The 24,922-nt window shown below is 37.6% G+C and overlaps 1 protein-coding gene across 1 annotated transcript in view; it reads right to left on the reverse strand.

The window, feature by feature from the left end:
* The window catches only part of LOC140154649 (amine oxidase [flavin-containing] B-like), a 59,659-nt gene that overhangs the window by 32,847 nt on the left and 1,890 nt on the right, over positions 1-24,922 (reverse strand). Inside the window, exons 2-6 of the mRNA XM_072177216.1 lie at positions 19,279-19,373; positions 17,688-17,825; positions 16,877-16,981; positions 12,236-12,327; positions 4,552-4,693 (exon numbers count right to left, since the gene is read on the reverse strand). Coding sequence (XP_072033317.1) covers positions 4,552-4,693; positions 12,236-12,327; positions 16,877-16,981; positions 17,688-17,825; positions 19,279-19,373 — 572 coding nt within the window. The remainder of the gene's footprint in view (positions 1-4,551; positions 4,694-12,235; positions 12,328-16,876; positions 16,982-17,687; positions 17,826-19,278; positions 19,374-24,922) is intronic.

Raw genomic sequence — 24,922 nt, forward strand, 5'->3', positions numbered from 1 at the left:
TATGCGACAGCTAATTAACAGTGACGACAACCAGATGATGTCATTAGTGCATCTTCATTATTTTTATCATGACATAATGAGCCTTTTTATTGCTTATCTTGTAGTTTAATTTTCATGAAAATCTGTTCACAAATATGGACACAACACAGATATGCATAAATAAACATTGACATATGCATAGAGTAGGTTTAATTTTTAAAGATATCTCAGATTTTAGATTTTACAATTTAACTCTTGTACTTTCCCATTTAAAAGCACAAAATACTTTGAAGAAAATATGTGTTGCATAAACCCGAAATACATTGAATTATCCTAATTATGCATATCAGCATGTGATGATCAGACCATCTGTTACAACTTGCACTTACAGGTATAGAGCCTAATTTCACTTTCACAAGTAGAAACAAACCAAAAAGAACACATCTTCTGCATGCAGCCTTTAAGAAAACAACCTTTTTTTTAATAATTGATGCAAAATCGCCCATTATATCACTATTACTATCAATTGCCCTTAAAACATACCTAGACATTCATTATTTTGACATCTTTGACTCAAATTATACATAATCAAAAAATTCATCATTAACCATCACCTGACCAAATTATCAGATGAACCCATCAATACAGCGCTGGTCTGGGCGATGAGCTAGAGAAATTTCACTTCTGACAAAATATGCCACTGAGCTCATTATGTTAATTTATTTGCAAGTAAAATGAAATGCAATACATGCATGATACTTATAACCAGAAAATACAAGTATATATATAACCAGAACTCATCATGCACAAACACCCTTGGTTCATTTGCTGTTACATTTCAATGACAGATTTGCATGGATTCGTCGCAATTTTAACAAAATCAACGCCCTCAAACATGGGCGCAAATCCTTGTGTCACCGCCTTTGGAGAACATAATTTTTTCAGAAAGGTGATGGGTTATATCAAGACTGACTGTCCTCAGAATCTCTGTGTGTTCAACACACTCCTGACATCTCACATACAATACATACAATCACCACTATAACTCTATCAGTGGTTCTATAATTATCAGTCACTAATAAGAGGTTAGGTAAATGGTAATTAGTTACCAACACCCAAGTCATCATGGTCATTGTAAATTGATATAATGCCCTCATAACATGACATTTGTCAATGGTCGTATTTCGTTTTCAGTACTGACATAAGCAATTTAATTTGTATTATAAGTGTAAACAGATGTAGTCATAATCAATTGCAAGTCCAAAAGTCATAATTCCAATGATTTGGGTCATATTGCATTTAAAGTTAATTTTAATAAGTCATCACTTTTCATTCATTTAAACTAATATGAAACTGAATTCATGTTTACGCAGATTGTAACAAGGTACCCATGGCTGCACGGGGAGCACCCCGTCGGTCCGAAACACCATCAATCCGAACCCTTGTCAGTCTGAAAACACAGATATTGGAATGCTGAAAACCTGTTAAGCTAACCCTAACCCTTACCATAACCCTAACAGGTTTTCGGACTGACAGGGGTTCAGATTAACAGTGTTTTGGACTGACAGGGAGACCCTGGCTGCACTTACGGCCATAACCGGAACCGGCAAACAAAAATTCTTTGAGCTATTCCAGTTGAAATCTATACACCCTCTGGAAGACATAACCTTAATCTCTACACAGGGGGTGTAGATTTCAAATGGAGTCACCCATTTAGGTAAAATGATAAAATACATGTTTAAATCCTGCAATATGTAGATGAAGGTTGCTGACGGTGGATATATCAATCTGTATGTTGTGGAATAATATTTTGTGGCATTTTTGTCAAAAAGCTTGAGATTTTGATGAAATATGTTAGAATTGACTACCCTGGGATTGTAGATGCAAGAGTTGCTCAAAAGTAAACACAAGGAAAGGAAGATCCCTATCAGAGTTGAGATGTAATTCAGCAGGTGTCAGATTGTGCCGCAAGGTATTCCTGACTTACAGGCTTTGATACAGAGATTCATTCAATACACTTGTTCAGACAGGAGCTTACCTCTGTGTTTAGCATAAACACAGTGTTAATACTGATACATGTCCACACGGTCACTCCTTACGCTCATTAAGGGCTCCGTATTAGCTGCAGTGATGGCTTCATGTTAGATTTTTAGTGCGCTACCACACTGTCCACACAGATTTATTGGTGGTAAATCTTTTGTGTTTTGTGTTAAGCTACGGTGTTTGTTAACACAATAGTTGTTCAAACGGGCACTATAATCAAATTAAGTAATTCTTGGCCAAACTGGAACACTGTGAACGCTAGTGGCTCCGCGATAAACACACACGAATATAGCGCGGTACAGAAGAAAGTATACACGCGCCTTACACTGCGTACACGCTTAGTACACTACATGGACGCAACTCGCATGTTCCAGTTTGGCCAAGAATAATTTGCCTAATTTGATTATAACAGTAACACCAAGTGTTAGCCTAACATGAACTTAACTCTGAGCCCATCTGAACATGGCTTATGTCTTCCCAGCATGCCACTTGAATTATTGTGCAATGTGGTCGTCCTCCATTTCAAATAACAGCATATTATATTTTTAACATTTTCATGGATTTTGGCTGAGTAAGCACAAAACTCTTCAAAATTATCAAATCCTGGCTGTGGATGCTGCTTAATTAGTGAGATAATTAATTAACTAATATGGTCGTGTAGGCTTTATTTCAAATTGTCCATTTTGAGTAACAGCTTATGTGCTAACGTTTTATCACAATGTGTATCTTGCCAATTGTAATAATTGTTTTCACATAATGACCTATCTATCGTCATATGTGTGCTTTTCACATAACAATCTATCGTCTTACTTTGAATTACAACAGTATTAATTGTGTCGTATTTCATAATATGCAATTATTGCATATTACATAACGACGTATAAGATTCTTTAAGAATACTCAAATCAAGTGAAGAGTTTTTTACTAAAATATCATTTATATTAATTTATGAACAATAGATATTAGCAAAATTAAAAATTCAATTTTCTCAGAATACATGTTATGTTAGATACACCGTTATGTGAAACGGATGACTAAATGAGCCCATTTCAACAGTCTTTTACATTCAAATTTACAAGAAGAAAGGTTGATATGTCAAAACATTCATCATGACTTTCCTGATTTGATCAATAAATCAATCTTAATACTGTTTTTCAATATGCCTATTGTGACAAAAAAAAGTTGAAATTTAATTTTTAAACATTCGATGTGGTATTACCGTACTGATGCGAGTATAGTCCAACCTTCGAGTAAAGTCCCACCCCCCAAATTGAATTTGTATGCATTTTGAAATCATTAATAGAGTATGACATGAGTACAAATTTATTCAAATTTTAAATCAACCATGAATGGTCCAGGGACACTCCAAAGCCGAAAAAATAAATAACTTTAAAAAAACCCTTTTTTTTTGGTTTTTGTTTTTTAATTTGAGTATAGTCGCACCCCCAATTTTGAAAAATGTTCACCCAAAAAGCGGGTGGGACTATACTCGCGTCAGTACGGTAATAGTCATACCATGTCTGCAATCTAGCAATACATTCTGGGATACCAAACTTTATGTGAAACAAGATTTTAATTGTCATGCCATGTGTGCAATCATGCAATCTGTTATTACACTGAATCAACCTGTTGTGCCTATGTCATCTTGTTGTCAATATAATGACCAGCAATGACCAGGGACTCAGTCAATATTGATTGATCAGGAAATGCATCTATTTGTTATGTCGCTATTTAAATTACTGAGAATATCCTAATACTTGAAGTGAAAAAAAAATCACATTTTAGAAATTAAAGGTGCTGCTTTTGAATGGTGTTTTTTTTTTTTTTTTTATTTATTTATTTTTTTTTTTTTCTTTTGGTAAGGTGATGTTTGCTTTTCAGATCTGCACCTACTCTTACATATATTACAGTATCTATATACTTTGTGAGGTCATTTTTTAACATCATTTATAGAGGTGTCAAGGTTTCAATGTCATTTTGGTTCACTATTCGTGACAGTGATCAAGCTGAAATATAACATTTTGAAGTATTAATTTGGTTAAAAAGTGAACATTTACGATCATTCCAGGATTTTTCCCTTGATATAAAGACTTTTTCCCTTGTGAGAGTGTTAAAATCATTTCCACTGATCCATAGGATTAGTAAACAAAGAAGTGTGGTGCCCAGTGGCGTGGCGACTGGGGACAAGTGGGGCACATGCCCTGGGCGCCACCATCGTAGGGGCACCGAATTGACCAACAGCATCAATTCTGCGCCTCCAAGTGATTTCAGCACAATTAGTCATTTGAAAGATCAATTTAAGACTAAAATTCAACTTCATTACAACCAAAATTCAACTTCATTATAACCAAAATAACTAATGGTAATTGTGCAAATTTTCTCAAGAATTGGGGGGTAGGGGCGCCACTATGTATCCTTAGCCCGGGTGCCACAACCTCTAGCTATGGCACTGGTGGTGCCCATATTCTACAATTACCCTGCAGGTACATAACATGTGAAGCATAAGATAGGTAGCCATCAAATATTTACCTGTCCACCATTGTCTGTCGATGATATTCTCATAAAACCTCCACATTGTTTGATGTACCACAGGAAAAATAACAATGACAACTCATGAGGTTCAGCAGTAACATTTAGCTCACACTGGACACGACAAAAGTTCTTGATAGTTCTGTAAAGATAAATTGTACAACCAATGTAATATTAGACTTTGTGTCATCTTATTTAAAGTATTGAGAACTATTCTGTGTGTTTCTACTGAGGATCGTTTGCCGTACCGTGCCATGCCGTGTCTTGGCGGGTAACAAGCCCAGTAGAAACGATAGCGGGTAATCGGTTGCCGTGTCATGCCGGGTCACGTACACAACTTTCATGATTCACCTCTTAAGATGGATCGTGCCAGGTCAAAGCGTGTAATCCGTGCAGTAGAAACGAGTCACGTGATCGGTTGCCGGGTAAGGATTCGAGGTCATGCGTGATGGCTAAAAGTACGCAGATTATATTCTACTTGTACAGTAGGCCTATAATGTAGTAGGTTCCTTCTTTCTGATATTTTAAATTCTTTAAATTGCTGCATACACTGGCCACAAATAAGTAAAATTGATATGACTTTACTTTTGACTTCTTTATAGTTAATGAAAATTGGTTATATTTTGGCTGTAAATTAATTATCATAATAGCCAATTACTAGATCCACTGGTAAATTAATGCAATGTGGATTAATGAAAACACTAAATTGTGCTTGTAGGCCCTACGCCATGAGCTGCCATGCGTGGACATTTAAATTTAGGATAGAACCGTCATGCCTTGCGCTCTCACTGAAATCTGTTTTCTGTACTTATGGTTTACAGGGGAAAAAATGCAGTACATCGTGCGAGACACGGCTTTCTGGTCTCAGTAGAAACAAGCTGGGTAGCGGTGGTCGGATTATGATCGGTATTTTGTACCCAGAAAATAGCGGGTCAAAAAGGCTGTACGCTCAGTATAAACATGCTGATTGATAGGATGCACCAACTGTTTTGAAAGTTGGCAATGAAAGTATACACCTATCCGACTTCGCCATTACTGCGGTGTCCCCGATGTAAAACTGCGGTGTCCCGAGGTCGGGGGTTCCATCCATTATTTATTTTGTGCTATATAGTATTGTACCGGGAATTGTACACAACAGTGATATTCAATACACAATCATGCGTATTGAATTACGAATTAAATCTCCCGCTCTGGTACATCTGTGTTGCCGTCAATAGAGGGCCAAATACAGTAAACGCTTCTCGGATTGGTGTATATGAAAGGTATGCTAAACCATTTTAACTGTCTGCACTTGTATTTTATGATACCCAGTGATACCTTTTACAGCATAACAATTACTTAACCATTCATTATGAGTTACCTATATATATTTATTATGAGTTCAAAATCTATCAATATGATGGTTTTAAATATGACAACATGTATTTTCCCACAGTGTGATTAAAGAGAGATTGATCATTGCAGGGATAGATACAGGACATTATTTTGAACACAAATACAACCCAATAACATGCATAATCAAAACACACTTCCATCACGCATACACATGCACAGTACATAGAAGAATTACACTTTGCAAAAATCCTCAATATGGCATAATGGGTACAAAGCACTAAATAACCAAAACAAATTGTCATCGAAAAGGTTGGTTTAAGAAAAAGCATTTCTTAATTAAGTGGAAAATATTTTTCTCAGCATTTCTAAGATCTTAACCATGCAAAGTACCACTTTAATTTTCAGATAATTTAAAAAACTCTGCTCTGAAAAGACTGTTCGATTATTTGTATACAATTTGTATCACCTAAGGTATGAACAGAAATGAACAAAGGTCGGGGACCTTTTTTGGAGTCGACTAGTACCAGGGTTGTACTTGACCTTTTTTGAAGCCTGACAGTTGCTATAGTTTGTTCAGCATATAATTGGTGAAAAAATGTGACTCTGATATAGAGTGGCGTGCATGCAATTGGGTGCAGCGATCATGCTAGTTGCATGTGGCGTAATGCTTGACTGGCACATGCTTATGTGAATTTACGCAAGTGTAAGTCGAGACACGCAGTAACAAAAACCTACGCACAGGCACAACGTCTAGACGTTGATCCACAAGCCTCAGCACACTTTACAGGTTATAAGCCGAACAAACTATAGTTGCCATAAATGCACTTAAAGGAGGATGTTTCAATCAAATACAATCTCCATTTCTACTTTTCCTAATCAAAATTGAGATTTTGGTATCCCCAGTTAGACCTACCATAGGGCCTTTCAAACATGCTATGCTCTGAGAACTGCTAAAAATCCAGTGACCGCTGAACCTGGGTTAGCCATTGGGTTTAGCTGCAGTTCTCTGGATATAACATGGTTTTGGGAGATTGCCATGCGCCGCGTCGGTTAAAAGACCCTATAGTAGAACCGGGAGTAAAACTATCCCCAGAATCAACCATGGAAAGCCTTTCTCATTGAATGTCTGGCAATAAAAGGACTGAAAAAATTGGATTTTGTATCAAAATGTGTGTCTAAAGTATCTTATTATAATATAGGGCCTTCCTTCAAATAGGCCGTAGACACAGTACATGTTCGGCTCTCATGCCAGGATTGAAACACCCTCTGAAACATGGTGAGATGTGGGGGAAGGCACATCAAAGAGTTGGAAATAGCTGTTTGATGAATGGATCATCTTCCTTTAAGGATTTTTTTAAAGTAGGCAATGTGCTATTAAAATGGTATATTCTACCACAGCAGGCAAAGTTAATAAATCTAGCTAAATATGCCTCTCTAAAGTCCCTGGGTACAGCTAATAATAGTACACAAATCAACTTTGATTTAAAAATGGTGTGCATTTTAGGACAGTTGCCAAATTTGGGTATTATACGAGCTCAACTGTCAAGGCATGGAAGCGCCGGATGGAAGTGTACTACACTTTCCTGGTCAAAGGTATGGTATCAGAGACAACATAACAAAACAATTCTGCTCTATCTTGGAAGATATAGTTGCCACTGTGACCCCAAATCCTGAGGCCATGATAACTGAAGATACATGTAGTATCATGACAATTGACATAGCAATACTCAATAGAGCAACAGTAGTGAGTAATAACCTTGTGCTGTCATATTTTTACTGAACCATGAAATGGTATCAGCCTATAATCGGTGTATGTTACTTGCTTACTAACTTACTGACTGAGTATACCTTTTGGTCTGAAAGGGGGGGGGGTCACTCCTACCGGGCACTCCTATTGTGGCCTGTACACCATCCGCGATAATCAACTTTTGAAAAGCACCCTAAACAAGGATTGAACCCTTGGCTAAAACGATACCCTAAACAGGGATTTTATTCCTTGCATCAAATTTCATACCCTAAATTGCATTTCCGCGTATTAGCAATTGCAGTTTTGCTACCCTTTTTCCCAATATTTCATGTTTTTGACACCCTAAACGCGTTAGATGCTGCAGATCGTGTCTACCTACCGAAAAACTACCCTTTTACGCGTTTTCATTATCGCGGATGGTGTACAGGCCACAATGGGAGTGACCCCCGGTCTGAAATGGGCATATCTTTAAATGCACGAAGGTATGAAATCTCAAGTGGTGTCAAATGAAAAAGGAAGAAGTAAAGAATATAATAACAATATTTTCCCACCCGGGGTGGCACTCATAAAAAGTCATGGGTCAATATTCATAAGGGTCATTTTCATATCTCAAAATGCCAAGAAGGTATGTACCCCGGAGTGGTGTCAAATGAAAGAGAACAAAGTAAAGAATATAATAAAAATAATTTCCCCACTGGGGGTCACACTCCTCATAAGATCTGGGTCAATATTTATATTTTGGGTCCTTTTCATATCTCCAAATGCCAAGAAGATATGATCCCCGAGTGGTATCAAATGAAAGAGAAACAAGCAAAGAATGTATTAAAATTATTTTCCCCACCGAGGGTGACACTCCTCATAAGACCCGGGTCAATATTCCTACTTTGGGTCCTTTTCCATATTTCAAAATCTCAAGAACATATGACAATCTGAGTGGTGTCAAATGAAAGAGAAAAAGGAAAGAATAGAATAAAATTGATTTTCCTACCGGGGGTGACACTCCTTGTTACACCTGGGTCAATATTCATATTGTGGGTCCTTTTCATATCTTGAAATTTCAAGAAGATATGACCCCGAGTGGGGTCAAATAAAAAAGATAAAAAGTACAGAATATAATAAAAATAAGTTCCCCACCAGGGATGCTACTCCTCATAAGACTCTGGTAAATGTTCCTAACCGCTCTAGTTGTTTGGAAAGAGAAAGATAGAAAGATGTTCCCTGTGTTTGAAGTTTGATTGCATAAAAATTGCTACAAATGTCCAAAATAGTGTAGCAAAGTGATCAAAATTGAGTAGCATTTTCCTCCCCGATACCGGCTGCAATTATTGCAAATGATCTGTCACCCCCATGTGCAGTTGGATTTTGTTTCTTGTAGAAGTAGCATGTTTCCAGATCGAAGAGTATGAGTGGGAACATAATTTGATTGGAGTTCAGATAAATATGACAGAGCAATATCATTATTCACATTTAGGCCTATATACAATCAACATAAGATATGCACATGCATAACTTTGTATATTAACTTGTAAATTTTGTCAATCATTTGGGTGAATACCTTTTTTTTTAAACAAGTTGTAAATCAAGACACTATTCTGCTTTAATATTGGTACCAGTATATAAATAAAATGATTTGACATTGAAAAATGAAAGTTTGCATACCATACCATGGTGGTATACCCACAGAATGTGCCCTTTGGATGCCCTTACATTTTTTCATTTCCTATAATAGAGACCCATTATACTAATGGCTTCTTGTTTCATCAATGTTAAATGTAACAGCAACCATCTGCTATAGCTGCCATTTAGTGTTTCATCAATGTGTAATGGAACAGCAACCATCTGCTATAGCTGCCATTTAACAGCTTTGCCAAACAATTTCAAGGGCTAAATTTGGGAATTTTTGATTATTTTTGTCATACTTTTTTCAATGTTTGTCCAGTATAACAAAAAAAACAACAACTGGGAAACATTTGGTGTTCAGCTTTACTACTTCCTATCCCATACAGGGTGAGTAAAAAAAAGTGCAATAGTGCAAAGAATCCATCTTTATTTTAGAACCAGGCCATAAGTATTTAGGTTTTGAAACGTTATATAAATAATAATTAGTGACCTTGTGTAAAAGGATTAATTAGCATTTACCGTTCTGTATTTATGACACATTTTATAGCGATGCCCAATTTTAATGTTTGTCCATGGGTCATTCAATTTTGAATGTTAGCACACTCTATATAAGGTAATTTCGAACAATTAGCATTTTACCGTTCTGTTTTTTTATGACATATTAGCATAAGTAATAAAAAACAAAATAATTCAATCTACTAATTCAATCGATCCCACATGCATAAGTTGCAAATTTTGTAGAAAATAATAATAAATTGTGTTTTGTTCACACTTTCTTAATTGGCACTGTCCGATTTACTAATGCAGCAGCTATATTATTGATATGTAGATGTACAGTATGATACAACACAATGCAGTATTAAGGATTTTTACAAACCCAGGACCTCCTTTATAATGTGCTTCATGAGCAGCGTTTCTTTAAAAGAATGTTTATCCTACTGCTCAGAAGCTACCCATACTGATGTCCTATGGGAACTTGGTTTCTGTGTATTTGGATGAGTGTGTGTATACTGTAAAAGGTTGACATTTTGTGGGAGGTCTCTTGTAAACTGTGAACAAATCATGAGAGAACTGAGAATGAATCAAACAGAAGTATGTTGTTTACTAGTACTATTTCTACTTGCAGAAATGTGGGGTAGCCAAAATACAAATATATATGTCCAAATTGAAATAAATATATTAAGAAAAACATAAATAAATTTCACAAAAACTGGGGCGGCCATACCATCCCCGCGGCTTGTCAGCTCTTACATAATGCATACATATAGCGCTTTACCATGAAGTTGAGGAAGGTGCTCAATGTACAACTAAACTTATTAGATAACATTAATAATGAATTACGAGAATAAAAGCAGGGTTGTATCCGTAGCCTAGGTTGAAAAAGTTTTTGAAAAATTTAAGGCTTTTGGAACTTAAACTTTATAGGCCTACAGTGCATATAAATAATAAGTTTCTTACAGAACAAGGATCACTTTCAAGTCTATTTGTAGTGCACTAGGCCGGGGGTTTATCTCTCATTTGAAAAAAAAAGCCTCCTTTCCTCCAGCTCTGTTGGAAAGACCGAAAACACTACTTACCAATGCTAATTTTACATTGAAGTTAACAAAATTCCCTCCCTCATCAAATCATGAATATCTACCAGATGAGAACCAAACATTAATTCATATGGCCTTAATGTAGAAAATTCTACAAGATTATTCTTAGCCCTTTATTAGTTGTCAAAGAATTTGTTTGCACTGTGTCTTTTCATCATGCAAAGTTATGGGTTAAGTGTTGACCCCATTTGATCCTTCATTCCCTGGTTGCCACAGGGTATAAAAATAAACCACAGCTTCTGCACTATTTGTTGTGATAGCCATGCTGACATTTGCTTGGCATTTTCCCAGACATGAGTGAGACTTTGTTTTGGTGTGAATATTAGGTTCCCACAACAGAAAAGGTTGAGGCTGATTCTTACAATATTTGTTTGTTTGTTTGTTTCCCTGTTACTTTGTTTGTTTGTTTTGTTTGTTTGTTTGTTTGTTTGAACAGTCACTATGTGTGGAGATACACTTGGGTCCTGATGGGGCCAGAATCAAACAAAATGTTTGTTTGTTTGTTTGTTTGAACGGTCACTATGTGTGGAGATACACTTGGGTCCTGATGGGGCCAGAATCAAACAAAATGTTTGTTTGTTTGTTTGTTTGAACGGTCACTATGTGTGGAGATACACTTGGGTCCTGATGGGGCCAGAATCAAACAAAATGCTCAAGCCAGGCTAAAACGCCTAAGCATGCTGGAAAGAAAAGTGATTTGTGTTTTGCATTGTTTGGCTGTTGATAGTTAGAGAATAAAAGTATTGTTTTGAGCACACTCATGAATTTTGTGATGTCAGAGAGGGTCTATCCTATTCCCCTCTGCATTGAACAAGTACTAGTTCAACCAGTCACTCCCATGCATGAAATCATCCATTGAGTCTTTCACATGCGCACACAAAATATTGTACCGCGCAAACGCACATGATCACTACCTGTATAACATGTTAAGAACAACGCAAATGATACATGGAGCCATGCAGTTCAATATGCACCTGTGCTCTACTGTATCCTATGGACAAGAGCCAATCAAATTTTAAAAAAAAAAAAACTTTGTACGAATCGTTAATACAACCAACTCTTTAAAATGAAAAGCACTAATTGCATGCATCTAAAGTGCAAGAAACTTTACAAATGACTGTCACTTTATTTTCAATTTACATTTTTTTGAATTTTTTGTTGTATGTTATTATTATGCAACAAATAATTCAAATCATAGTATATTTGGCTAATTACTGAAAGTCAAACGTTAGAATAGGGGTGCACACATTTTGTGGAGGGAAGGGGACTCGACTATGAGGGTGCATGACACGTGTAACAAACATTTTCCAAATATTCGGGGTAAGCATGTGTACATGTAGGCTACAGGAGTGACCCCTAACTATCCTGGGCCATTTTGCATACTCACTCTGTCCAGACATTCTTCTCAATCCATTCCTTGACTGTTGTATTGTCTAACATTTCTGCATCTGGTGCACTCCATGGTGCTTCAACAGGTATCTGAGATGTCAGAAAAAACGGTCGATCCTTCATGTAATTATTTTGTGTAATCTAATCCTAACTCTAACCCTAATCCTAACTCTAACCCTAATCCTAACCCTAAGCCTAATCCTAATCATAACCCTAATCCTAACCCTAATCCTAACCCTAATCCTAACCCTAAACTAACCCTAACCTTAACCCTAACCGTAACCCTAATTTCGTGTAAAATTACATGAAGGAATAACCGAAAAAACACACAAGGTATCAGACTTGGAAGTACAGCCCACTTTGGGTTATTTGGTCACATACAAACTTTGACATGAATCGTAAACCTCTTACCACCTATCATATACTAGTAGTGGTCCTTAAATGCAAATTATATTGTTTTGTCAAGAACTGCCAAATATTCTTTGTAAAAAAGGCTAACTTTTCTGTCATTTTAAGGTTGGTCTTAACCCTGGAATCATGGACACTTTTGGGCCTCATAACTGCTAAATTGTTGGTCTGAATTATATACACATTTAGAATGGCAAACACTTGAGGAATCCATCTGTGAGGTCAATTTGAGCAAACATTTGGGAGAAAATCCTTAAACAAAAAAATCTTTGGTGCTTTGGCTTTAAGATTAAATTTTTGTGGCCATGTCCCTTTTTTACCGCCACCTTTTTTAACCATCTAAACACAATGTGCCTGCTCACCCGTAAGATACGGGACCCTCTCAGGAATTTCCCGAGCCCATGCTTAAATTACTTACACGTAAGGTACGGGCCTCTCAAGAACAAGGTGTGGCCCAACTTCTCACAGAGAAGTTAACCCAAATTAATTCCTTGTGAGATACGGGGCCCTCCAGGGAATTTCCCCGAGCACTTAATTTGCACACACACAAGTGTGACCTACTTTTCCCTGTCACAGAGAAGTTAACCCAAATTAATTCCTTGTAAGGTACATAAATGAATGAAATGAAGAAATGAATGATTCCATGAATAAATGAATGAAACATGAATGACCATGGTGCCCCTCCAGGAAATTTCCCGCAACCCCTTTTTCCCACACACAAGTGTGGCCCAACTTCTCAGAGAGAGGTTAACCCGAATTAAATCCTTGAAAGATACATAAATGAATGAAAGAAATGACTACATGAATGAATAAATGAATGAATGAATGAATATGGGGCACACCACGAATTTAAGCCAGCCCTTTTGCACACACACTTGTAGCCCAACTTCTCGCAGAGAAGTTAACCCAAATTAATTCCTCGTAAGCTACGGGGCCCCCCAGGAAATTTGCTCAACCCTTTTGCACACACACAAGTGTGGCCCAACTCTCTTTTGCAGAGAAGTTAACCCAAATTAATCCCTCGTAAGCGACGGGCCCCTCCAGGGAATTTCCTCAGCCCTATTGCACGCACGCAAGTGTGGTCCTTCCTCTTTTCTCAAAGAGAAGTTAGCCCAAATTAATTTATTGTAACTAACAGGACCTCCAGGAAATTTCAAACATGCTCAAAGTGTGGCCCAACTTCTTAAAAGGAAGTTAACAGAAATGTATTACCGGCAAGCTACAAGCCCTTTTCCAAGGATTTCCTGAACCCCTAGATCTGTGTACCCAAATGAGGACTCCCTCTCCAAAAGAAGTTCATGACTTGTGAACTTATTGAATCCACTCCCTTGGTCAATTAACACCCTCTCTTCCTGGCAGTTTGCAATTACCTACATGTAGAGGCTACCATTAAAAACGCATATTATATTTTAATACACTTTTGGTATGTGATCCTCAATATCCCGTACAATATGGGGTCTTCCCAGCCGACTACTGCTCCCCGATAAAATTGAATACTGGAATATGAAAAACAAATTTGGGTGTGGTGGGTGGGAAAATTTTTCCATTACCAAATTTCAGAAACATCTTACTCCTTTCAATACAGATATCCTTATGGCCTATCCTGGAGAAACTAGGCGGGGCCAGGATGTCATTGACCACTTCCCATTGGTCACCGCGAACAATAGACCCTAAACATCACTGGCCATTGAATAAAGCCATTACTAGGCAACCAATCAATAAATCAATTGGATTTGTCCAGGCACTGGCTTTGGACTAGTCTATTTCACCGGAGGTAAATCTGTTTATTGTATAGATACAATAAACTTTATTATAAGACTTACTGTGTCTCCAATCCTGTCCCACTCCCAGATCACATGATTCATATAATTGTGTTATAAGACTTACTGTGTCTCCAATCCTATCCCATTCCCGGATCACATGATTCATATATTGTGTTATAAGACTTACTGTGTTTCCAATCCTATCCCATTCCCGGATCACATGATTCATATATGTGTTATAAGACTTACTGTGTCCAATCCTGTCCCATTCCCAGATCACATGATTCATATATTGTGTTATAAGACTTACTGTGTTTCCAATCCTATCCCACTCCCAGATCACATGATTCATATATTTGTGTTATAAGACTTACTGTGTTTCCAATCCTATCCCACTCCCGGATCACATGATTCATATAATTGTGTTATAAGACTTACTGTGTCTCCAATCCTATCCCACTCCCGGATCACATGATTCATATATTGTGTGATAAGACTTACTGTGTTTCCAATCCTATCCCACTCCCAGATCACATGATTCATATATTGTGTTATAAGACTTACTGTGTCTCCAATCCTATCCCCTCCCGGATCACATGATTCATATAATTGTGTTATAAGACTTACTGTGTCTCCAATCCTATCCCACTCCCAGATCACATGATTCATATAATTGTGTTATAAGACTTAATGTGTCTCCAATCCTATCCCACTCCCAGATCACATGATTCATATAATTGTGTTATAAGACTTACTGTGTCTCCAATCCTATCCCACTCCCGGATCACATGATTCATATAATTGTGTTATAAGACTTACTGTGTCTCCAATCCTATCCCACTCCCGGATCACATGATTCATATAATGTGTTATAAGACTTACTGTGTTTCCAATCCTATCCCATTCCCGGATCACATGATTCATATATTGTGTTATAAGACTTACTGTGTTTCCAATCCTGTCCCACTCCCGGATCACATGATTCATATATTGTGTTATAAGACTTACTGTGTTTCCAATCCTGTCCCACTCCTGGATCACATGATTCATATAATTGTGTTATAAGACTTACTGTGTTTCCAATCCTGTCCCACTCCCGGATCACATGATTCATATATTGTGTTATAAGACTTACTGTGTTTCCAATCCTGTCCCACTCCTGGATCACATGATTCATATAATGTGTTATAAGACTTACTGTGTTTCCAATCCTATCCCATTCCCGGATCACATGATTCATATATTGTGTTATAAGACTTACTGTGTTTCCAATCCTGTCCCACTCCCGGATCACATGATTCATATATTGTGTTATAAGACTTACTGTGTTTCCAATCCTGTCCCACTCCTGGATCACATGATTCATATATTGTGTTATAAGACTTACTGTGTTTCCAATCCTATCCCACTCCCAGATCACATGATTCATATATTTGTGTTATAAGACTTACTGTGTTTCCAATCCTATCCCACTCCCGGATCACATGATTCATATAATTGTGTTATAAGACTTACTGTGTCTCCAATCCTATCCCACTCCCGGATCACATGATTCATATATTGTGTGATAAGACTTACTGTGTTTCCAATCCTATCCCACTCCCAGATCACATGATTCATATATTGTGTTATAAGACTTACTGTGTCTCCAATCCTATCCCACTCCCGGATCACATGATTCATATAATTGTGTTATAAGACTTACTGTGTCTCCAATCCTATCCCACTCCCAGATCACATGATTCATATAATTGTGTTATAAGACTTAATGTGTCTCCAATCCTATCCCACTCCCAGATCACATGATTCATATAATTGTGTTATAAGACTTACTGTGTCTCCAATCCTGTCCCACTCCTGGATCACATGATTCATATAATTGTGTTATAAGACTTACTGTGTCTCCAATCCTATCCCACTCCCGGATCACATGATTCATATAATGTGTTATAAGACTTACTGTGTTTCCAATCCTATCCCATTCCCGGATCACATGATTCATATATTGTGTTATAAGACTTACTGTGTTTCCAATCCTGTCCCACTCCCGGATCACATGATTCATATATTGTGTTATAAGACTTACTGTGTTTCCAATCCTGTCCCACTCCCGGATCACATGATTCATATATTGTGTTATAAGACTTACTGTGTCTCCAATCCTATCCCACTCCTGGATCACATGATTCATATAATTGTGTTATAAGACTTACTGTGTTTCCAATCCTATCCCACTCCCAGATCACATGATTCATATATTGTGTTATAAGACTTACTGTGTTTCCAATCCTATCCCACTCCCAGATCACATGATTCATATAATTGTGTTATAAGACTTACTGTGTCTCCAATCCTGTCCCATTCCCGGATCACATGATTCATATAATTGTGTTATAAGACTTACTGTGTCTCCAATCCTGTCCCATTCCCGGATCACATGATTCATATAATTGTGTTATAAGACTTACTGTGTCTCCAATCCTGTCCCATTCCCGGATCACATGATTCATATCCAAAGTGATGAGAGGATTCCAAAAGGACGGGTAGTAATCATCATGAGCATAGCATTTACCCTGTCATACAATCAAGAACAGAACACACACAAAAACACTTAAAAGTCTATTCAGTGATATTCTGAACCAACCGTAAATTTCATCCCAATTCAGATTTTGCATTATTTATTCAAACAAGCATAGATGTGCTGCTGAAGTGGACAAATAAATTTTCGATTTATATAGCGCCTTTTTTCAGATCTTGGAGGATTCAAAGCACTGTAATTTTGCTGCCGTACAATGATAGCAATTTACACTTTCAGAGCTTAGTCTGATCAAATCAGCCTATTATTGTTGATCACTTTGTGGTTCAGTTAGATCAAATATTTTGTACATGCAAACTCCGAATAAGCCTTTGTGTGATTGGTTGTGGTATTTTTGTTTACTGCATGTGAAATCTTTCTGAACTTAATTATGATGTTCAAGTTTTCCGATCAGCTGCTGAAAAGGTCCCCCCCCCCCCTAATAATTTTTCAATAATTATGAAAACGTGCCCACAAATGGCTTCAATACACACCTTTAAGCTTTCTCTACCAGATGTCGATTTGTACCAAAATTCCTTCCCACAATACAATATACGTATATTTGCATAACAAAGGAGATGGATCATTTGTAATTTTTTTCCATTGTTAGTTATTTTAATGACCCACTTTATCCCTGAAAATTTTCTGTGGGGGAAACTTGCCCACCGTACCCTGGCTACGCCACTGGTTACACACACTCTTACCTTTTCAATCCAGACCATTCGTTCATCTTCATTGATACGGTAATTTTTAACCCCCAGTTCTTTAGCAATTCGTAGGAGTCTGTCTTGAGTTGGTCCTACATATGAAGCACCTAGGTCTACATATCCAACAGATGGATCCTGAAATGACAACATCAGGCATAATAGGTTAGAACCAGTGGTGTACTAGGCAATATTGCCATGGGACACCTACATATCCAACAGATGGATCCTAAAATGACAACATCAGGCATAATAGGTTAGAAGCACTGGTGTACTAGGCAATATTGCTATGGGACACCTACATATCCAACAGATGGATCCTAAAATGACAACATCAGGCATAATAGGTTAGAACCAGTGGTGTACTAGGCAATATTGCTATGGGACACCTACATATCCAACAGATGGATCCTGAAATGACAACATCAGGCATAATAGGTTAGAACCACTGGTGTACTACACAATATTGCCATGGGACAAATTTGCTGAATACCGTATTTCCTCGAATAGCCGCCCCTCCCCCTCAAATAAATGCCCCACCACTTTTTTCAACCAAGATGTTTCAAAAATGCTGATATTTCCATGCTATCTTGTGTAGGAAGCTTACCAAGTTGCTCACATGGTCGATAATAGCAGCAATAACTGGCGAAAATCTGCATCGGAAACCCGGAAGTGAACCAAAAGTCAGTGTTTTCTAGTTCATAGTTCGTCATTTTAGCGTGACTTTTACGCTTACCTAATGATTTTAACAGGAATTGCTGTGCTAGAAATGACCCCTAATAAACGCCCCCGTTTAGAAAATGCAATGCCCCCGGGTCGTTTATTTGAGGAAATACGGTATGCAAACAAAAAATTGCAATATTGATGCTATTTGCTTTGAAATATTAACTAAGCATTATAAAAGAAAACTAATTAATGCACATCCCACCTTTTTCCAATGCATATATTTTGTTAATTTTACCTTTTTATTCAATAAATAAATAAATTTGATTTCATTCATTTTTATAAAGGAACATTGACAAGAAATCGAATGGATACTTTTAACATAGGATCATTAGGAAGCAGGTGGAATTTACTAATCACCTGGTTCCGGCACTCTGTGTATCCGCAGGTATCATGCTCATCGGCAAACATTGAAAACACCCCCTTTTAGATCTAATTTCACGAACTTTTCAGGATAAAAACACCCCTATTTTTAGCGTTTTCACGAATTTTGTACCCCTTTTTTCACTAAACGTGAATATTTCTAATACAATGTATACCCCTTTCTGATGGAAATGCAGAAATTAATACACTGCACAGGTCGTGGTTGTCTGCATCATATTTTTATGTGATGTTATGTAATGTGCGCCAAACGGAATAATGAAACTGGGATTCGTAAATTGAATGATGAAACTACAATGATTTATGTGATTGGTGAATGAAAAGTGTTATGAAAAAAGACCCCTTTTTATTGTGTTTCGCAAATTGCGTTTCTTTATCTGAAAATACCCCCTAATTTCACGAAATTTCCAACGAACAAGAATACCTGCAGATACATGGTATGCCGGAATCGGGACTAATCACTATGTATTATTTGAAAAGCACTTACCACCCATGTGTAAGTACGACCACCAACACGATCTCTGGCTTCCAACACTACCACATCTAGTCCACTGTCAGTCAACAGTTTAGCAGCACACAGGCCTGTAATACACAATAATTGACAATTTATCACCAAACCTTAACCCTAACCCTCCTGTATACTACAAAATACTACTTGATATATGCGCTGTTCGTGCATGCATCCCACGTGGTGTGATGACGCAATTGCCCTAAGTGATATGTAGGCACGGTTTGGCTGGCCAGCGAAGCCCAAGACCCGTGGCAAAGTGTCGCCGACCGAGTGCTTGGCATGCGAGGGGTCTCGGGTTCGAATCCCACCCAGAGCAAACAACTTTCTTTTTTTTCTCTCTTTATTCTTTCCTTCTTTCCCTTCCCGTCGCCAAAAAGCCCCTCTAGCGGTTAGGGTTAAGACAGCAAGTTTGCTCACTTCCAGTAATTATTACCCCAAGACAGAGAAACACAAGGAATCACATCAAACCAAATTTTTTGCCACACTCTCAGCCATTGGATACGGTCCAGATTTATTTGCAAGCATTAATGAAATACACAATTGATTTTAATATAATGTAAATTATAAATTATAGCAAACAAAAGGCTTCAGCAAAGCAATCATAATATTTATGCAAAAAGCTGGTGTGAGTTACGCCAAATACTGAAAGCAAGATACTTTAGAAGCAAAAGCAGAAAAGCTGGATTGTAAATTACCCCAAAAGGCTGGAAGAGAAGTACTTTGTAGCCAATGTAAACAAGCTGGTGTGAATTACGCCAATCGCTGAAAGCGGAAACTTTAGAAGCATGAGCAAAAAGCTGTTTGTGAAATTACCTCAAATACCGGTAGCTGAAAGTGAGATACTTTGGAAGCAAGAGCAAAATTTATTAGCTGAAGCCTTAAGCATTATTAATTAGAAGATTTAATATTTGATGCAATTGGCTGGAGCCCGTGAGAAGTTCCCGAGCTTGCAGACAGGAGAAGTTCCTAGAAAAAATTTTTAATTGAAAGGATATTTTTAATTATTATATTATTCTTTGATTTTTGTACTGTAAATAACATAATATTTTTGTACTGTAAATAACATAATATTACATGTATTTAGAATTATTTTGACATAACAAAATATAAGTCAAATTAAGCACTCCCACCATCTGAAAACACAGATTTTCAATGCCGTGCAACGATGAGCATTGAGCAAACACGCTAACATGCACCCATTTATTGGGGATGGTGGGTGGGTTAAAATTCTCCTGACCGAACCCAATGAAGGCTGATAGTGATGTGATTTCCCTTTTGCGACCTGAGCAACGAAACAAACAAAATGGCCCGCTCTGATTGGCCGAAAAAACGTGATCCAAACAAAGGTTGCTACATGCCAGCCACCAAAACAATGTGATGACCTCTACGAGACATGACCTTTAATACATGGTCTACATTGGACGCTAGCATTTCTCTGTAGGGATAAATCGGATTCTTCATGATGGGCACATTCAGAATCGTTATTATTACCAGCGTGACCTCTGCTATTCGCTGTTGAAGTGACATAATAATAATCAGATTAACTACCATAGCAATGGATAAATACAATTTTTGACTATCGCCTTGCACTACAATGTTCACACGGTTCCTATGCATTGAACTATATCATTCTGATCACTCGCACCTGTAAGATAAATATCTTTGAAAAGGCGGTATTGTATTCAATCTATGATTGCAGACATACACAGGTGATGAGTGCAACCTGCTTGTAGTGCAGCGCGATATAGTCAAAATTGTATTCATCCATTGCTATGGTAGTTAATCCGATTTATTACGTCACTTCGACAGCGAATAGCATATAACACAATGTTCAAAAAACCAATAGCCCAGGAACGCTCAAGTATGAACAAAAATGTTTGAAAGGTTTAACATTGGCGCGGCAGCACCGCTGTCATGCTTGAGCAACAGTTTTGAGAGTGAAAGCCCCAATGAAGCCATTTGGTGCAACATTTTTACACATTTATTGGTTATTTTTGGAGCATTATGTTTTAACAGATTTCCAACTGAGCCGCAAATTTTTGTTTTATATGAATTTTAATTTTGTTTTGTTTAATAATATAAATGATTTTTTCATCATAATAACAAAAAAGCAGATTTGACAAAAAAAGAGGGCCTTTGGGAATAAAATAAGTCCAATTTACTTGTGAAATATGGATCCACTTTTCGACCGCTTTATTCCTTTTTCCTCCCCTTTTGATTTTTAAGGGGGCACTATGCCACCCTGCCTCCACTGCTATGCCAGTCTCACTCACTCTCCCTCTCCCCCTCTTCCTTCTCCCTTCTCTTTCTCTCTCTCCCTCCCTCCTTTTTTAGTTCTCTAAGATCCGGGGTGCTGCAGCCCGCATGTCTGGACATTTGCCAGTTGAAAACTAGTCCCTCTCCATCCCCCCATTGATGAATGATAATCAAATTTACAAGGCATTCTTGTTGCTGGTAAAAGTTGCAGCACCAGTGGACATGGAGGAATGCCCCAATCTTGAACTTTACCCTACCACACTTTCCCCCCTGTCAAAATCAGAAAAAAAAAACAAGGCAGTTTTTGAACAAAAAGTTTGCCTACTTCGTGATTGATCCCACCCTGCCCCACTACACTACCCCACTGCACGCTATCCCACTTACACTACCCTCTCCATGCCACATCCTGCTCCACACCCTACCCCACTCCACCACACCACCCTACCCATTAGCTACCACACAACCTTACCCACTCCACCACCTCTAACACCCTAACTACTACATGCACCCTTATACCCCCCCACCAACCTATCCCATCACACCCTGACCATACTACCCCAATACCTTTAATACACCCACCACACCCTATCCCTATCAGCCTACCTACACAACCACACCATCTCACCCACTACCCTCAGGCCTCAACACCCTACTACATTACCCCTTATTTACCTCCACCACCCTCACACCTTACCCCACCCCACCACCCTAACCCACCAACAGCACACCACTCTGACCCTACCACCCCATCTACCCTATCCTACCCGTATAGTATACCACATCACCCTATACCCCATTATACCCTGACCCTACCACCCTACACACCACACCCTACCCCACCACCCTACCCTACATGTACTACCCCCAACTGTAACTACCCCACCACCTTACCCTGGGGCATAGGCATCAATCCGGGGGACCAGGTCCCTCCACCCTACCTTTCAGGGTAATGACCCATTTTTTTGTTTTTTCAGCTACTTTTTGACAATTCAGGTCGAAATGTCCCCCCTAACATAACATCCTGGGTTACAATAGATCTGTATGATGAGTAAGAGAGTGGAGCCCCCTCCCCCCAGAAGGGGCCCTGTGATAGTGAGTGACGCCCTTAAAATTTCATCAGGTGAGGAGGTCCAATAATCATATGCATCCCAAAAACAATTTTTAGGGGGAATGCTGTCGATGTCGGAGATACATGTAGAAACCATTTTTAAGTATGCTGCCCAAAATTGTTTTTCACGTTTGACTAGACATGGGAGTAGGTTTTTAACAGACAATTTTTCCACATAGGTTCTCTTCTAAATAAAAAAGGATAAAACAAATTTGATAATTTTGTAGACAAAATTTAAAATACACATCAAAAAATGGTGTTTTTTTTACAGTAAATCCTTGAAAAATTACCCCAAAGGAGCAAATGTTGCATTTTTTTGGTCAAATGAGGTAAGAAAGTTGTATTAAAATTTGGGTGGCACACCATCAAAAACATAATTATGAGGAAAGGTCCACATTTTGCAAATTCAACCTCCCCAACAAAGTCCATACAGGCCATTTTTTGTTTTGACTGGGTCACTTGGGGATATGGGTAGGCTGGCAGTGACTCTCCCAGAATACAACTTAAATACTAGCAGGGGAGTCTACAGGATTTTTTTTTACCCGGGGCAGGATTTGTTTTGTGAGCAATGCCGAGTGTTGCGAGCAAAGAGAATGGAGCAACTAACGAGCAATCCCCCCACAAAAAATATTTTCTTGCCCTCCCAGTCCCCCCTCCACTTTTGAGCAAAAAACCCACAATTATGTAAATCACAATTTGTGTCAATTTTGTGCAAAATTTGTTGAACCTCCCCCCGAAATTCACCCCCCGTAAAAAAACCTGGTGCCGCCATTGCTGACGAGTGGGGTCCAGGGGCATGGGGACCCTGATGGGGTGCAGGGCAGAGCCCAACAGCTCCTGGATTTTAGGTATAATTTTGCATACAAAAAATTTAGCATCTCCTGATTTTTAAGCAGACCTTTTTTTACCTCCTGGAGGAGTGTGCGCTCCTTTCACCTTTCATCCCCCTGCTGGATAAGCGCAGGGGATATGCGCCTGACAAGTGCCCGCACTCAGGTCTCAGCCCCCAGCCCAGGTGGTATGCGCCATGCATTTTCTAAATTCAGTAAATTTCCATCGTCAACCATGTAGGCCTAATTGAATAGGATTATTTTGAAATTTTAAAACGCTTGAAATATCACAAGCAAATAGGCCTATGTTAATAAATAATATAAATACAAGCTAAAACCGCTGGGGTTCAATAATGAACCCCACAAAACTAACCGAGTATTATGGAAAATGCCATACAACCGGGCGGTTTCACAAGTTGCCGGCTCTATCATGCCACTCGCAGCCTGCCCCAGCCATGACAAACCGTTCAACCCAAGGGAACGTCCATTATATTATTAATCTCTTTATGGGAAGTCACCAGTTGACTTTGATTATTCCGTGGTATCAAAAGCCACAAGTAACTGAGTACCATCATACCTAAGTAAAAAGACATTTAAAATGAAAACTAAATGAAAATGAATCTGTTGATATTATGATTTCAAAATAAATAAAAATTACAGGAATTTATTTAGTAGGCCTACTAGAGATTTATCATGTAAAATATTAAAGTAACAAATAAAGTCGTCATTTAAATAAATGACAAAATTAAAATCATGCTAGCCTACAGTACCTAAATAAATTTATATTAATTCATAAATGATAAATAAATGAAAGTTAGGGCCTACCTGAAGAAATTTAAAAAAAAAATAATAATAATATAAACAAATAATATATAGCTGTACAAATAAACGTAAATAAATAATAATAAAAGTCCTATAAAAAGAAAAGGATTTAAAGAAAAAATGTAAAATGAATTCAGTATTTTTACAAATTTAAAAATAAAATAATGATAATAATAATAATAGGCCTAGTAAAAATAATAACAATAAATAATAATAATAATAGAATAATAATTAATATTAAATAATAATATTTTTTAATATTAATAAATAAAAATAATAATAATGGATAATAAAAAAAAATATAGTGATGATAAATACGAGTTATATTTATTTTTTATATATAACTAAATATTAAAGGAGTATTTCGTGATCCTAGCATCCTCTATTTATGTCATTTTTCATTAGATATCCACGAAAAAAACCTATTCCCAAAATTTCAGTTGATTCCGATTTTGCGTTCGCGAGTTATGCATGATTTATGTGTATTACACTGCTCCATAGACAATGCGTTGTAATTTTGTTCTGGTGCACCAGAACGAAATTCAAATTTCACAATATCTTTGCTAAACGAATTAATCTGCAAGAAATATTTAGTACCGTACAT

Source organism: Amphiura filiformis, chromosome 6 (assembly GCF_039555335.1).
Source record: "Amphiura filiformis chromosome 6, Afil_fr2py, whole genome shotgun sequence".
NCBI classification, from domain to species: Eukaryota; Metazoa; Echinodermata; class Ophiuroidea; order Amphilepidida; family Amphiuridae; genus Amphiura; species Amphiura filiformis.